Genomic DNA, 16,421 nt, shown 5'->3' with positions numbered 1-16,421 from the left:
ATACTGATGTTTAAAGTAATTTTTTTCTTATAAAAATCAAATTTATCAAAATACGTAAAAGTACTATCTATGTTAAAAAAATGTTCGTTCTTTCACAACCATAGGTACTTCGGCAAGAAGCACAATATAATAAAAGAAATATTCAACAACAAATACAATTAACCAAATAGCAATCACAATAAACGTAAATAATAAACTAAACGAACATAAAAAATATATTTAAAATTCAAAGGTGATTTGGTAATAAAACAGTGATTTGCCTTTGATTTCAATCCATACAAGTTCAACGGTAATAACCGTATTTTCTCCTAAACCTTAAACTTTCGACCAAAAACTGCTAAAAATACATTTCCAAATGAATACCTTCCAAATGGCAGCTTGCTTTGCCTTTTACATGGTATGAAATTTATCTTTTTGCCTCCGTATCTCGATTTTTCAATGTTCATCGGATCGTACGGTTGTAGGGACCTTTGTGTCTCGAATTTATTCGACATTGTGTTTTCTATGTATGCCTTACATTGTTGTGTCGAATAGGTGATCGTGACTCGTCCCAAGTCGAGCATGATTGGCCTGCAAGACTAAAGATTGTGCAAGGAATCGCCAGGGTATTAGATCATCTACTCGGCCCCGATAATTATCCTTTTCTCTCCGACTACGGATATCGCCCGTTAGTAAACGCCAAAGGGACTGAAACCCTGTTCACGTACAAGACTCCGTAAGCTACACAAGGAGGAAAAGTATCCCCTAAAAGTGATGTATATTGTTTAGGAATCTTCATCCTTGAGATCCTTACAGGGAAGTTCCCTGCTCAATATCTTAGGCATTACGAAGGCGGAACCGATGTAGTCCAATGGGCGGAATCCACACTTTCGGAACGGAGACGGGATGAATTGCTCGATCCGGAGATAACCGACAACCAAAATTCATCACTCGGTAACATGGAGAGGCTCCTCCATATAGATCCAAACTTATATTTAATGCTCAAGCAAATTGCTAGACTAATAGAAGAGCATGATTAAAATAAGGGTAAAGTACAGTAATGGTCACTGAACTTTTCTAAAGCTTTCATTTAGGTCCCCCAACTTTTAAAATTTGCAATATAGTCCCCTAACATTTAGTCCGTTTGCAATATGGTCCCCCAACAGTTACATCGGGGACCATATTACAAACGGACTAAATGTTGAGAGACCATATTGTAAACGGATTAAATGTTGGGGGATTATATTGCAAGTTTTAAAAGTTGGAGACCTAAATGAAAGCTTTAGAAATGTTCAGTGACCATTACTATACTTTACCCTATATATAAAAACAAAAGATTACCAGAGGAGGCAAAAGAGGGCAAAGCAAATTCCTGAGCAGCCCTTGGTTTGGTCTGCGATGGAGAAACTGAGAAGACCTTGTTGAATAAACATGGAAAAGGACAAACCCCAAATCCAGTAACATGGAACAGTCCAATGTAAAGTCCTTATCACCATTGTACTAGGTTGACCATCTGATCCTTTTTTTATTATAAAAAAATACAGTATAACCAAAACACGTCAAGGTACTAAAAGTTTACTGTCTAACATGCATTTTATGACTATTTATGAAGTTAAGTTCAACTAAGCGACTGATTTTGGAAACAAAAAGAAGACGACAATGGTGAGGTTAGTAGTTAGCTGTTGTTAATTTCCTAGGTAGGTATATATATGCATGTGAGAAACACTTAAATCCTTAGTTGACTTTTTTTATTCTTTCTCTTTGTTGACCACGTGCATTTTATAATTAAGCATGCATGCATATGTGTATGCATATACCTTCGTTTGCCTCAGCACATTCAGTAGCTAAATCTATGGCGGATTTCTTGTAGCCAACGACGGCGACTTTCTTGCCTTTCAACAACTCTCGGGCGGCTTCTTTATCCAACTTGGAATACTCGATCGTGTGCATAACTTTGCCGCCGTAAATTTCTCGGCCTTTGTTCGGAGGGAAAGAAGGCATTCTCGGTATGTCCCTTATTTGCCTATGCATACCACCAGTAATTCGAACACATACCACTGCAAGCAAGACGAAAGGTTTTATATTAGAGGTGAACTTATAAAATTTAAGGTATTGTCCCAACCAGAATCCTCACCCTATCCCTAACTGCATGCACTGTAGTGTTATTCCGTTAATTCCATCACAAGTTAAATTTGGTGCAAATCAAATTAGTGATATGTTTTAAAGAACAACCTCAAACAGTTTTCGATGGATATATTTCCACAGCGACTTCCCAGGCAGGGTGGCCACTCAAAAGAGGTCCAAAGTCTCCGGGACCATCTGAATTTGCAGTTAGTCCGTCACTGACGTAACGGATCTCGACGACTTTCGAACCGAACCTCACGTACTTCAACACATCAAAGTGCATAGCGTAACCGTGCAAGTACTCCAGGATCTCGAGGTAAGAATGGAAACTCGAATTGTCCCTTTCGGGCCAAGGATAGTCGGAGAACTCCAAATCGCACCTAGGGGTTTGGAGCTTGGTGGAAGGGAATGAACAATGTTTCCAAACGCCACCTATTGAATGAGTGGCCTCGAGAACGATGGGATTATGATGGGAGAGCTGTTTAGCAGCAGCTATGCCGCTGATACCAGCACCGATAATCCAAACTCTTGATGATTTTCGGTACCCAATTTGCTCACAACCCATACTGGTATAGCTATGGGATACACTACAGCAAAAAAAAAACAGAGAGAGTCAACTAGCTCTTAGAGATTGTCTTGGTGTGCCGAAGCTGAGAGTCTACATGATTATTTATAAGGAACAAAATGAGAGTAGAGTTTATGGGATTTCCTCGTAAGTTCGTACGTCTAGTTATTTAATCTAAAATTGTTAGGTTTAATAATAGTCCTGTCCTACGTTTTCCAGTTCCTCGTTACAAAATAGGGAAAATCCATTATTTATTGGTAGCATCATAAATATATGATTAATTAATTAATTAATTCAAATTATGTTTTACAAAGATTCATTACAAAAGTGATACTTCTAATTCAATTTTTTTCATTCACAACTCCTTAATTCAAATTCATAGCCTTTATCAGTATACAATAATCTTATCACTTAGTTATAGTTAAATCAATTAGTTTGAGAATCAATTCATATTATAGAAATTGCATATAATATCGTAGTCAAAGTTTGAATCAAATTTGTAATATTATTATAGAATTTGGTTTATTTTGAATCTCTTGTTATATATATTTTTTAAAAATCAACTTATTTTTAAGTTAAACACACATATAATCATAATAATTTTCTTTAATTAATTATATAATTTTAGTCTTCTAATTATGAGTCATGAATGATGAAACTTGATATCAATAATAGATTAGTTAGCAAAAGAGAGATTTGAATTCTTGTGTTCTCATGGATCGATATATATATATATATATATATATATATATATATGAATTTATGCATGACCTTGGAACCATATGTTGCGAGTCAATACATAAAAAATAGGGTAAAGTATAGTAATGGTCATTGAACTTTTTTAAAGCTTTCATTTAGCTTCCTCAACTTTTAAAACTTGCAATATAATCCCCCAACATTTAGTCCATTTGTAATATGGTCCCTAAACATTTAGTCCATTTGCAATATGATCCCTGACATAACTGTTGGGGGACCATATTGCAAACAGACTAAATGTTGGGGACTGTATTGCAAGTTTTAAAAGTTGAGGGACCTAAATGAAAGAATTAGAAAAGTTAAGTGACCATTACTATACTTTACCCTTAAAATAATACATAGTTTGATAACCTAATTAGAATACTTTAAAGAGTAATTTAAAATTTATATATAGTTTTAGGGATTATAGTGCTATTAACTCATTCAAAATTATGTTTGGAAGGAAGCCTAGCCTGGGAATGTTAGATGGGCCTTGGACGATTAAAATCTTAAAATGAAGCCTTAATAAAGTCATATTTAAAATGGGAAAACGACCCACCACCCAAAATTTTGAAGGTATAATGTAAAAAGTGCTCTCAAGGTTTGATTAATCATCATTTTTGTATCTATTTTTTTAGTATTTTAATCCTAACGTTTTATTTTAAGATTACTTCTGTGGATGAAAATCGTTAGTCAACAAGCGATTAGTGTTTCAAGACGGGACCGTTTTGTCTTAAAATTAAATATTATAGGTCAAAATATTCAAAAAAAAAAATTAATCAAAGTGAATATTTAATCAAATTCACTTATTAATTTATTTTTTAAAATTATTATATAAATTAAATTAAATTAATATTTAAATTGAAATAATTAATTATTTAGACAAAGTAAAGATACTATAAAAGTAAACGATTGAATCACATGAGAATATCAAATCTGAAATTCAGACATCATATAAAGACCAAAATCTTAATTTTATCCAAAAAGAAAATAGTCAAAAAAAAATGAGAGTCCAACAAAATAATAAGACCATGGGAAAGAATTCCACAAAATAGACCAGACCCACTTTCTTCTTCTATTTTTAAAAATTCCAGGTTCAGACAAAAATCCCATCTGCAGCCTTACAAGACCACCACCTACTTTACGCATCTCATTATTAACTCTCTTTCCTTTCCCTTTTTCTTCCCCTATAAAAGAAACTCTCCGGCCCACCTCAGCCGTCAAAGACACAAACTTTTCCCTTTTTTCTTCTTTTACTGGAGAAAAATAAGGAAAAAGTTCCAAGCTTGATTCTTTACTTTATTTAAAAGTTCCCAGATTTCATTTTTTGTTGTTGTAAATTCTGCAGTTTTTGTTTTGGGGGAGGTTTTCGTTAGTTGAAGCTAATAATGGAGTTGCCGGAGAATCCTAATAAGGATAATAACGGCTACGAATCGGCAGAGAAAATAATCCTACGGTGGGACTCAACTGCATCGGAGGATGCAAGAGAGAAAATGATCTTCGAAACAGATCGTCACGAAGCCGATCTTTACCTACAAGCTGTCGATGAAATCCAGCGGTCCTTATCCAACGCATCAATTTCCGCCGCCGCCGCCTATGACCAATCAAAAGTCAACTCCACGATCCAGATCGCAATGGCTCGTCTCGAGGACGAGTTCCGCAACATCCTCATGACTCACTCATCTGCTTTGGAAACCGATTCCCTTTTCGATCCCTCGTCGTCTTCATTTTCCTCATCTTCTCACCACGAGCTCGAAGAAGACGATACAGTAAGCAACGAAGATAGCAGCCACAACGGTCTCCTTCATTTTCAGTTTCAGCACTGTGAATCCTCCGATAGCTCCACTTACCGGTCTACGAGCAGTATCCGAGAAGTGGATCTGATGCCAGCGGAGGCGATTTCCGATCTGCAAGCGATTGCGACGAGGATGATCTCGTCTGGGTACTTACGCGAGTGCATTCAAATGTACGGCAGCGTCAGGAAATCGGCCATGGATTCGAGTTTTTCGAAACTCGGAATCGAGAAACTCAGTATCGGAGACATCCAAAGACTCGAATGGGAAGCTTTGGAGAGTAAAATCCGGCGTTGGATTCGAGCCGCCAAAGTTTGCGTTGGGATTTTGTTTGCCAGTGAGAAGAAGCTTTGTGAGCTAATTTTCGAGTGCATCGGAACGGACATTGATGATGCTTGTTTCATGGAAACAGTGAAAGGTCCAGCAATTCAGTTGTTTAGTTTCGCTGAAGCCATAAGCATAAGCAGGAGATCCCCTGAAAAGCTTTTCAAAATACTCGATTTACATGATGCATTGATGGATTTGTTGCCCGACATCGAGGCGGTTTTCGATTCGAAATCATCGGATTCCATTCGAGTTCAGGCTGCCGAGATTTTATCAAGGTTAGCCGAGGCTGCTCGAGGGATTCTATCCGAATTCGAAAGCGCAATCTTAAGGGAGCCCTCTAGAGTACCTGTCCCTGGTGGAACTATCCATCCTTTAACTAGGTATGTGATGAATTATATCAGTTTGATATCTGATTATAAGCAGACTTTAATCGAGCTTATAATGTCGAAACCATCGACGGGTTCGAGGTACTCCGGTGATCAATCGATCCCGGATATGGAGTTTGCCGAGTTGGAAGGGAAAACTCCTTTAGCTTTGCATTTGATTTGGATTATAGTTGTTTTGCAGTTCAATTTAGAGGGAAAGTCTAAGCATTATAGAGATGCTTCTTTGGCACATTTGTTTATCATGAATAATGTTCATTATATTGTTCAAAAGGTTAAAGGGTCACCCGAGTTGAGGGAAATGATCGGGGACGATTATTTGAGGAAGTTGACGGGGAAGTTTAGGCAGGCGGCGACGAGTTATCAGAGAGCAACTTGGGTGAGTGTTTTGTATTGTTTGAGAGACGAAGGGTTGCATGTGAGTGGGAGTTTCTCTTCCGGCGTGTCGAAGAGTGCGTTAAGAGAAAGGTTTAAGACTTTCAACGCCATGTTCGAGGAGGTTCATAGGACTCAAGCGACATGGTTGATACCCGATACTCAATTGAGGGAGGAACTAAGGATTTCTATATCCGAGAAGTTGATCCCGGCTTATAGGTCATTTCTAGGGCGTTTCAGGAGCCATATAGAGAGCGGAAAGCACCCGGAGAATTACATCAAGTATTCGGTCGAAGACTTGGAGACCGCCGTGTTGGATTTCTTCGAGGGATACCCTGTATCCCACCAACAGCTGAGGAAGAGATCTCAGTGAAGAAGTGATCTGATGTAGTTTTGCGGTGGTAGAAACTAGAAGAACATTCTTTCAATTTTTTTTTGTAGGATATTTGGGCAAGAAACCGGTGCATGCTGGACCTGGGGCTGCCCCGAGCTCTCCGATTCGATCAAAAAAGACCCGATGTTGTTGCTTCCTCTAGTGGCTGAATGCTTTGTGCATGTTTGTTGCCGCATTCTAGATTTTGTTACCATTTGTTCATATGGTTTATTGTTGTATTTGTTTTTGGTTTTTTACTATCATCAATGATATGAAGAAGCATTTTTTAGGCATCCTTTAAACTAAGGGATATCATAAAGTGTCTTTTCAAATCATAGATCAAAAACTTAACTAAATCAAATAACCCGATGAACAAAGATACAAAGATTCAATGAAAGAAGTTGCGTGACAACAAAAACAGTAGCAGGTTCAAAGATGGCTGATTTTTGTCACTCTGTCTTGTCTTCTTCTAAATCACCGCCATTTGATGCTCCATTACTGCCCTGCACTGGTCTAAACTCTTTCGAAGGCGTTGGCGATGGTTGTATGAGAGTCAAATTGGTGTCGTCTTTGTTGAACTCTTCGTTCGCATCGTCGGAGTAAGCGTACCTGTTACGAGACCAGAACAGAAGATATAAGCATCTCAAGTTGATGTAATGTGCATGAAATACTTGGTACATGACTATATCAGAAAAGACAAGATATTGATCATACCGCGTCGAATTCTGAGACGGCGCCCATAGAACGCAGATGACACATAGCATAGAGAAAGATAAGACTTGCCAAAAGGCCGGGATGATCCACGCGTTCTGCCACTGCACGTTATAAACATCGTTCGACTTGAAATAAAGCTGAAAATACAGAGATACACAACTTGTTACATTTCTCAGTACTCTATCTCATGCTTCCTATACTGGAAACATGCAAGACTGCAATACTTTCTCGTAAACTACATGCCGGACTTAAGCTTGATGATAAAGCATCCAAAAGAAAACATCCAAGATAATGGACTCGACTACCTCGTAACATGTCCAACCCACAGATACGATAACGGCTACCGCCAATGCATTTATGAACTTCCTGTATATATCCAACTTTACCATCATCCTTCTCGCCTATTGCACCGATATACCATCGTTAAACTTGCATCATAGCATTTCAAACGATCTAATCGCGACATATGAGCATGTGTTGATCGACAAGTAAATATCCTTAGAATTCACTTTTAAACATACCTGGAGTTTACTTAAAGTTGCAGATAGAGAAGTAAATATCCAAAGAATGAAGAAGGCATCCAAGATCGCAACGGGAAGAACCAAAAACAGCCTCGCCTTTCCTGAAAAATCACTCACCGCACCGACATTTTCCACCAATTCAAGAACTTCGGATGCCAAAAAGAAGGTTCCTCCGAGCATTATCACCTTCGAAGTAAGCCCACCAAGGGTAGGCCTCACAACACCATACCCCATCGAAACCATCAAGATAATATTCCGTGAAATCGTACGTTTGATAGTACCGAAGGTGACCGCCCACAAGGTGATCCCAACCGGCCTGATTCCACCCTCGTTGAATTCAGCATAATCGAAATACCAAAAAGCCATCTCAAGCATGCCGAGTGTTATTACTAATGTTATGCAGTTTTGCAGAGGAAGAACCTCTCTCCAAAATCTCGCATACTGCGAGAACCAAAAGATTCCGATGATCACAAAAGCAAGTGACATGAACATACAGAAATTCATCAATGGTGCCATTCTACCAGGAAGATAGCCTGTAGGATTTTTCCATACAGTTTTCCCTTCCACAGTCAAATCTTTAAGGTTCACATCACAGTGAATGAAGTACAAGTTATACATCCCGGTTTTCGCAACCTTTATAGACTGATATCGTAATGTCGCAACCTCATCGTCTCCGTTAAACGCCACACCGAACACTTTGGGCCAGTTCGGAGTTATGGTGGAAGGACGATAAATGACTTCTCCTTCCACACAAACACCGAGTTTCGCAAGATCCGCCGTGCAACAAACAGCTCTTTGACCCCCATAAGCCGAACCCCCTATCGTCTCCCTATCTTCGACCTCAAAAAGAACTGCTTGTATCGGCTTCGAGCTAGCATTAGCCGATTCTTTCGGTCTACGGAATGTAACCTTCTCAAAACTGGTTCAACAAGACCCACAGTGTCCGGCATTCAGAAGGAAACAAAATGAGAAACATCTAAATACAAGCAAATAACACATAGCAAGCTCATATTCAGCAAGAACCCTAATTTTGAACGAAAAATGATCTTTTGTTTTTGGCTAGTAAAAGATTCAATCTTTTCACTGTTTTCTCATTCCAAAAACAAAAACATCAATTTGTCTTGCAACACAGTTCTAATTCGTTATCAGATCCTAACAGTTTACAAATCCCACACAATTCAAACAAATCAACACTGAAACTATCAACAAAACCAAGAGACCTAGAAGCTAATATCAGCAGAAACTTACCGGATATAAGATTCACCAATGATGGAAGTCAAATTTTGGGGGTCATCCAAAGAAGAGTAAATGCCTTCGCTGCCTCCATGGACGACGAATGCGTTGCCTTTAGTGACGAATTTCACACCATTGTATTCATGAACCGAAGCGTCACCGATTGAAATGAAGAAGAAGCACAAAAGGAGTAGAAAGAAGAAGGAATTTCGAAGCTTCAACATTGTCAAAAATGAGAAAAGATGGAGACTTGGGCTGGATCTGCTGATGGGGAATTCTTCTTTGTTCTTCTGTTAAAGACTTCTAAAGGAGCAAGTAAGTAAACTGTTGTGAAAATAAGATTTTTTTTTATTAGGTGCGGTCGAAGCTGGCAACCATGGAGTGGATTTAATCCTGACCATTGGATGTTTGACTTTCTGGATTTAATTTTTTTTACTATTAATGATGGTGAATGACGATTAAAAGAGCAAGAACAATATGAATGAAGCCAGTGCAGCCGGTAACCTTAGACTAACGTAATTCCAACACTGTATGCTTCTGTCCTGTCCCATCCCACTGTATCTGTAACTTGGAACATGTTCTTCTGAGGCTAAGAAATGCAGAATTTGATTTATATTTGTTGATTTATCTCATTACATTTTTTTAAGCTGCTCATTATTGTTATATTTCATTGACCAATGATAAGTTGTTGATTTGACAAGTTTAGTTGCTTATAATTAACTTCATTGATATTTTGACATAACAAATTCTCAGCTATTGTGATTTTAGTCTGAACCATGAATTTGATTAATTATTGGAGGAAATCCATGATTTATTCTAAATTGATTTCATTGGAAATCAAAGCAACATTCTTGTTCAATCAAAATATTACTCACCTAAATTCATCTTACAAAAGGTGAATTTTAAAAAAAATGAAGTCTAACTGGCAAGTGCTAATACAGACATCCGCCATTGCAGATATCTCAGCAAACATGGCTTGTGCTGCTTCCACAGTTACAAAATCATGTCAAAAAAAAGTTGAACGACACGGCACAGCTAGTACAAAACAGAGATTCTTGTCTGAAATTATACACCCTTTGCTTCCTTTGTCCTGTAATAATTTTGATCCACCACCACACGCAGAATTTATTCATGGATTTACCACCAATCTATATCTCTAGAACAATATCTGCAATATGAAAACTCAAGAGATAAATATCTACATATATGTACGTTTTGGCTGGTAATTAACTTTGTTATGAAAATCCCAAAATGGAACTTACATTCAGAATCTGTCTTCACCCATTTACCTCCATCTTCACTCTTTCTCTCCTGCGTTTCATCTGGATTCTTTTGCCTTTTGGGTGGTTGCTTGTCCTCCAAGTATCTCTTCGTCGTCGATGCTCGGTTCGGATTTTGATTGTGAATCTTCTTGTGAAGCATTACCCTCAAAAGCTATAGCACAAGAAACTAATCAATGAATCAATGTTGAAAGAAGTACATGAAATTTAAAAAAATGTTGCATCTTAATTGTTTGTACCTTCTCCATCCTTGACTCTTGCAGTGTATCTCTCAAGCTCGGTGCAGGTGAGAATCCGCTCGAACAAACGAACATCTTCTTCAAAAGGAAAGAAATCGATTTCTTACTGATGGCTTTCGTCTTGTTATCTTCGCCGCGTATGTCTTTGCATCTGCCGAGAATGACGCTAATGGTCCGATCGATGTTGTCCTCGGTTTTATCCCCTGAATCACTGCAAACTGCATTACTAAACCTCCTATCTACTTCCAAGCTAGATGGACAGTTAAGGAATCTATCCAATGGTAAGCTTGTCACTTCCTTTTTTGTGTCGGAGTTCGGTTTTCGGGACAAAAGTCTGGTAAGTTCCTTTCGAAGTTTTCTGACTTCCTCGGCAGTAAACTCGTGTAAATCATCGGATGAAGACGGTTCCGGTTCCTGTTCCTGTTCCGGATCTCGAATGTTGGATGGTTCTTGTTGGATGGTGTCTTCGGATTGAGGGTTTCCTTTAAGGTCATTGTTGCCAAATGTTCCTATTGCTAACAATCCATGAGGCCAATCACTGAACTCTTCTCTAGGCTCTTGTTTCATATGATCTAAAAACAAAAGGAGGTGGGCTAATTACTTCTTAGGTACTCATCAGTTTTGAAGTTAGGTAAGTTAAAGTGTTAAACCCTGATCCCAAATTTCCTGGTTTAATTCCTTTTAGGTCCTATTAGTTTTGCAATTAGTCAAATCAAGCCCTGACTACGTCTTTTTTGTTTAAATATTCATTAAGTTCCTATAAACTTTGAAACCAGACAAATTAAGCCGTAATTTCCATTCTATGTTCAAACTTCAAAGCTAAACAAGTTTTTGGTCTAATAGCATTTTAGGTCCCGTCAGTTTAAATTTAAGTCGAATTAGGTTTTAGCCCCCTCCAACTTTTGAGATTAAATGCTTAACGAATCCCCATTATCATAAACTTAATTAGATAATTTATCCCTCCCAATATTTGATCTTAGTTCCATCCCTGTCAAGACCCTAGTCTATCCCGACTTCGCCCTCACAGATCCTAAAATTTTACTTCATATTGACTAAAACAAAAGACTAGACAGATGTGCAAACATGAGAATGAATGTGAATGAATGCTTACATGTAGCAGAAACTGAATTTGATTTAGAGCACCCTTGTTTCCCATTGAGCTTATTTTGCATCCAACCAAAGAACTGCAACAAAAAAATTGTTCATCAGTCATCACCATTATGTAAATTTGATTATAACTCATTTACAGATTGTGAAAATCCACAGTAACAGCCAAAAAGAAGAAGAAACTTTACCTTCATTTTTAGCTATGCAGAACAGTGTGCAAAAACTGACTATAAAGGAACCCAATTGGTGAGCTTTATGTGATGAAAAGTTTAGAAAGTAGATCTATACAGCCAATGAGAAGTGAGCTTTTTGGTAGTATAAAAGATTGATGAATTTCATGACCATATTCATTCCTTTATCGGTTCAAGTTTCTAAACCCTAAAGACACTCCCTTCTGAATATATACTACAATCCATGCATGCATGCATGTGCCATGGTAATGGTCAGGAACATTCGGTTTCATGGGTTAGATCTCTAGGATGCTGATTTCGAGACGATGATCTTCTAGTAAGAGTAAGTCTCAATCTCTGTGAATTATCAAACGGTTATGGGAGTGACACATAGGAGGCATTGTTGAGGATTACATGAAATAATACATTATTTGTAGTGTAAAAGGACAACGTTGTTACACGTAGAGGCAATAAGTTTTTTATTATGGTGAAATTATTATCGATAATCTCAAGAGCATATAGTTAAAAAACTTTCAATTGACACCTTATTTCTTCCCTAGATTGTGAGTTTAATACCTATTAAAATCAAAATTTTCTTTTCCCCCTCCCCGTGCAGATAGGATTTGTTCAAAAAATTTCAAACATAAAATCGAACATTGAAATTAAGTTTAGATACCAAAATATATTATTTTTTTAAATAAAAAGTAAATTATTCTTAATCCTTTATTTACTCTGTGGTGTGTTGAGGATTAACGTGGCTTAATTTGTTTAATCGTCTCGTTTAAGTGTAATTAGGAACACAATGAGCTATGTGTAGGATGTTCTTTGGATTGGTTGCCAAACCAATGCATAGAATAGAAATCTCCTGCCCGTCCATGCCTCCTCTAACTTTTTGGCACTTGTTTTCCCTATTAAATTATTTTAAGCCTTGTTTGTTTTAACATGTGTGCGTTTTTTACGAATTTTCCCTCTTTTGTTTATATTAAAGTATAATTTATACTTTAAAATTTATTTAAAATTCTAATTGTATAAGAAATAAAAGACAATAACAAAAAATCAAATCAAGTGATTATACTATTTTATAATTTATAAATATTTTTAAATACAATATCTTTTATTTACATTTTTTTTAATTAATATTACTTATAACACCTTATATGAAATCTTTTCAAATTTCAATTGTATAAAGATTATAAATTCAGAAAGTTAGACAAAAAAGGCTTAAAATAATTTAATAAAGAAAACACGTGTCAGAAAGTTAGACAAAGAGGAAGGAATAAGGGTAAGGAGAAGGGGCAGGAGATTTTTATTCCCAATGCATAAGTGGGGATATCCCTTCAAGACCAAATAATAAAACTAAGGATAAATTTTAAAAATAGTCACTGAACTATTTAAAAATAAGTAATGAATTTTTAAAAATTACAAAATAATTATGAAATTTTAAATTTTGTTATAGTCGTTAGCTACTGTTAAGAGATAACATAACCCATTAAAGTTAATAGGTAATATCATTTAACCCCTCGGGTCTCAACTATAACTAAAATTTTACTTTTGTACTTTTCTAGTATTTACAATCAATAATTTTAAAGGAAAATTAAAAATATAACATAATACAAATCGATATCAACTATCATTTGACCTAATGAGATAAGACATCAAGTTTTTCAAAACAACGTCATACAATGTAAAAATTATCTCAACATACATGCATGATTTGATAAACATGATCAAACTTTGGGATATCACGATCACAGATGCATGGCGAATAAGCTTTTCCACTAAAATTACTTAGTAGAGTCAATATAGGTGGCTTAATTTGTTAACAATCACAGATTCGGTTATATAATATGATGAAATAAAAGATTAATTTGCGACTCGTGTGAAAAATGATGCTAAATTAAGCGAGTTTAATGTAAATTACCCTCTAATAATATATTAGTCGAATTAGACATCAGCGCGTAACTCAGCAGAAGCATAGTAAATTAGGGTTTATATTTTTGTGAAGAAACGAAGATGAATTCCTCGAGATGCAAGCAACAAGTAAGAGGATTGCAAGCTCCAAGATTAGGGTGAAATAAATATATGGCAAAGGCATGTGAGTAATCGAATAAAGTAGATATCTAGGGTTTAGGAACCGAACTAATATGTGGAAAGCCTTGGTAATTCTGGAATGTTTTGAAACATCGACTTACGTAAATCCGTGCATGAGCTGATGTGGAACTCGCCCTTCCATGCATTTGACTAGCTCGCCTTTCATTGGCTTTTCACTCTTTTTTAGATTATTACTTTATTTGATAGTTTGTTCATAGTTTTTAATTTGGTACAAATGCAACAGAGGTTATTGTACTTTTAGATAAAAAAAAATGGATGGGACTCTCGTATTTTTGTTGTACTTTTTTGGGGGAAAAAAATCTCTCGTATTATTTTTCTCTTAAATACGACTCTTCAACTCAAAAAATAAATCTAACATGGCTCTTTGACCAATATTTTTTGTCGTTGGTCGTTACAGTGTTGATGTGGTAGTTAACGATGCTAACACGACGCTTCATGTGATAGTCCATTTTCTACATTTAAGTCACCAATTTAGTCAATCTGTCATGTTATCTGCCACATTATCAACTACCATGAACTATTAAGTCGTCCATGTGAAGGTCAACGACGAAAAACGTTAGTCACTACAATAAAACATGTATATATAGCGACGTTTCAAAGAAAACACCATTAAATTTATACATATCGCGACGTTTATATAAAAAACACCACTAAATGATAACATTAGCGGCATTTTTTAACAAATGCCGCTAAAACATGTACTTTAGTGGCGTTTATTTGATAAACACTGATTTTTAAACAAATGACACCGCAAAATAATTCTTTAGTGGCGTTTTTAAACAAATGCCGCAATAGGGCATATATATCGTGGCATTTTTATACAAACGTCACAATAGGGTATATATATCGTGGCATTTTTATACAATCGCCATAATAGGTTTCATATATAGTGGCATTTTTGAATAAGCGCCGCTACAAATTTGTACCTTAGTGGCATTTTTCAAAAAACGCCGCAATAAGTTTCGTATATAATGAGATTTTTTAACAAACGTCATGGCAGATTTGTACTTTAGTTGCGTTTTTTTAGGAAACACCGCTATAAAATGATAAATAGTGGCGTTTGTGTCTTCAAACGACGTAATGTTTTATAATTTAAATCGCGTGAAACCCTTCTCCTTCCCATTTATTCCCTCGATCCCCTTTTTCGATTTCTCATCTTCGCCGGACATACCCAAATACCACGAAACTGCTGCTACTCGTCGTTGCTCGAAGTCGTCGAGGCCTCCAACGTCACACCATCAATGCTCGACTCTCTACCATCGTTTGTGCTCTTACTTACGGTAAATTCCCATATTTTCTAAACCCTAATTTCATTCTTTCGATTTTTTTTATTTTGTTTAATTTTTTAGTTTCCTTTTAAATTTGAATGATTTGCCATTTAAACAGGGAAATTTATCCTTAAGGTTGCATTTTGTTTTATGGTAAACCCATAGTGTTGGTCCTTGCACACCGAAAATTTGAGTTTCTCACCTCTTTTTCAACCGACCAAAAGTTTTTTTTTTTTTGTATATGATAATGTAAAGGGGTTTTCCCTCCCATTTTTAAATTGTTAGGTTCTGTTATTGGATCTTCCATTACTTATTTTCCTGTTCGATTTATTTTTAAATCTTCGAATGTCCTGATTCCAGTGCTAGCCTAGTTGGCCAAATTATATTTTCAAACTTAAATATTAATTGTTTAATTCTTTTTTATATGCCCCTTTGATTGTTATCATATGGATTCTATCTTGTTTCCTTTTCCATTTTATTTTATAGATTTTGGGTGTTTTTATAGATAATGAGGACACATAATTTCGTCCGTTCGATTAATATTTTTACATAATATATTTAATTACAAACTATATTATATAATATATATATTTACATCTATTTTATTTTTACATTGTGTCAGGCCCAAAATCAGATAATAAATATTACGCAACAAGCAACCTAGTCCCGGATACGCTGGAGCTGCAACCCGAACCGGTCTACTGGAGCGACCCGACCCGGAAAATTAGGGTTTTCAGAACCCTAGCTCACTCATCCCTCTAAGCACCGCACGCCTCTTTGTTGAAGACCCACTCCTCATGCAACCATCGCCGGTTTTCTCGGCAACAACACAACCAACAAGCATTTCAGTCCCGTTAGAGTTCTAAAACTACACGGAGATAGATTTTTGCTACTATAAATAAATGTAAAGAAATACATTCGGGACACACGATTTACACAAATCACTGAGAAATACGCAAGTGATACAAGTCGAAATTCGAGAAAAGCTTTGTAGCATTCGAACGAAGAACAAAATAACTTTCAAGGTATCCTCCATTTTTACAACATTATTCTTCATTTTATTTTGCATGTTCGAAAATATCGAGTTTCATAATCAAATAAGGGTTTGATTCTTTACCTGAGA

General features: G+C 36.3%; 3 protein-coding genes and 1 pseudogene across 6 annotated transcripts; 1 reads left to right on the top strand and 3 right to left on the bottom strand.

Annotated features, from left to right (window-relative positions):
- Positions 1–764: 764 nt before the first annotated feature.
- On the bottom strand, positions 765–2,668 carry LOC120167443 (annotated as a pseudogene).
- Positions 2,669–4,763: 2,095 nt separating this feature from the next.
- On the top strand, positions 4,764–6,688 carry LOC120167483 (exocyst complex component EXO70A1-like). The gene has a single exon (XM_039176488.1). The coding sequence runs from the start codon at positions 4,792–4,794 to the stop codon at positions 6,652–6,654; it is 1,863 nt and encodes a 620-aa protein (XP_039032419.1). The 5' UTR covers positions 4,764–4,791; the 3' UTR covers positions 6,655–6,688.
- Positions 6,689–6,991: 303 nt separating this feature from the next.
- LOC120167461 (transmembrane protein 87A-like) lies at positions 6,992–9,415 on the bottom strand. 4 transcript variants are annotated; one of them, XM_039176467.1, is made up of 5 exons: positions 9,138–9,415; positions 7,890–8,808; positions 7,674–7,769; positions 7,369–7,505; positions 6,992–7,263 (listed from the first exon to the last, which is right to left on the bottom strand). In XM_039176467.1, the coding sequence occupies exons 1-5, from the start codon at positions 9,344–9,346 to the stop codon at positions 7,104–7,106; spliced, it is 1,521 nt and encodes a 506-aa protein (XP_039032398.1). In that variant the 5' UTR covers positions 9,347–9,415; the 3' UTR covers positions 6,992–7,103. The 4 variants fall into 4 exon arrangements, with proteins under 4 accessions (XP_039032398.1, XP_039032399.1, XP_039032400.1 ...); XM_039176468.1 differs by having other exon boundaries at positions 7,369–7,469; XM_039176469.1 differs by lacking the exon at positions 7,674–7,769.
- An 855-nt stretch (positions 9,416–10,270) lies between these two features.
- On the bottom strand, positions 10,271–11,942 carry LOC120167442 (protein DEEPER ROOTING 1-like). Its single transcript, XM_039176461.1, has 5 exons — positions 11,937–11,942; positions 11,753–11,825; positions 10,642–11,213; positions 10,385–10,556; positions 10,271–10,290 (listed from the first exon to the last, which is right to left on the bottom strand). The coding sequence occupies exons 1-5, from the start codon at positions 11,940–11,942 to the stop codon at positions 10,271–10,273; spliced, it is 843 nt and encodes a 280-aa protein (XP_039032392.1).
- Positions 11,943–16,421: the final 4,479 nt, after the last annotated feature.

Source organism: Hibiscus syriacus, unplaced genomic scaffold (assembly GCF_006381635.1).
Source record: "Hibiscus syriacus cultivar Baekdansim isolate YM2019G1 unplaced genomic scaffold, ASM638163v2 tig00111678_pilon, whole genome shotgun sequence".
Taxonomy (NCBI): Eukaryota; Viridiplantae; Streptophyta; class Magnoliopsida; order Malvales; family Malvaceae; genus Hibiscus; species Hibiscus syriacus.
Note: the sequence above shows the minus strand (reverse complement) of the source record. Positions and strands in the feature narration are given on the sequence as shown.

Coding starts and splice junctions, on each gene's coding strand:
- LOC120167483 (XM_039176488.1), top strand. CDS start 4,792: ATGGAGTTGCCGGAGAATCCTAATAAGGATAATAACGGCTACGAATCG.
- LOC120167461 (XM_039176467.1), bottom strand. CDS start 9,346: ATGTTGAAGCTTCGAAATTCCTTCTTCTTTCTACTCCTTTTGTGCTTC. Junction 7,770..7,889: donor CAACTTTAAGTAAACTCCAG/GTATGTTTAAAA, acceptor TCGGTGCAATAG/GCGAGAAGGATGATGGTAAA. Junction 7,506..7,673: donor TGGGTTGGACATGTTACGAG/GTAGTCGAGTCC, acceptor CTGTATTTTCAG/CTTTATTTCAAGTCGAACGA.
- LOC120167442 (XM_039176461.1), bottom strand. Junction 11,214..11,752: donor AAATTCAGTTTCTGCTACAT/GTAAGCATTCAT, acceptor TTTTGTTTTTAG/ATCATATGAAACAAGAGCCT. Junction 10,557..10,641: donor AAGAGTCAAGGATGGAGAAG/GTACAAACAATT, acceptor CTTGTGCTATAG/CTTTTGAGGGTAATGCTTCA.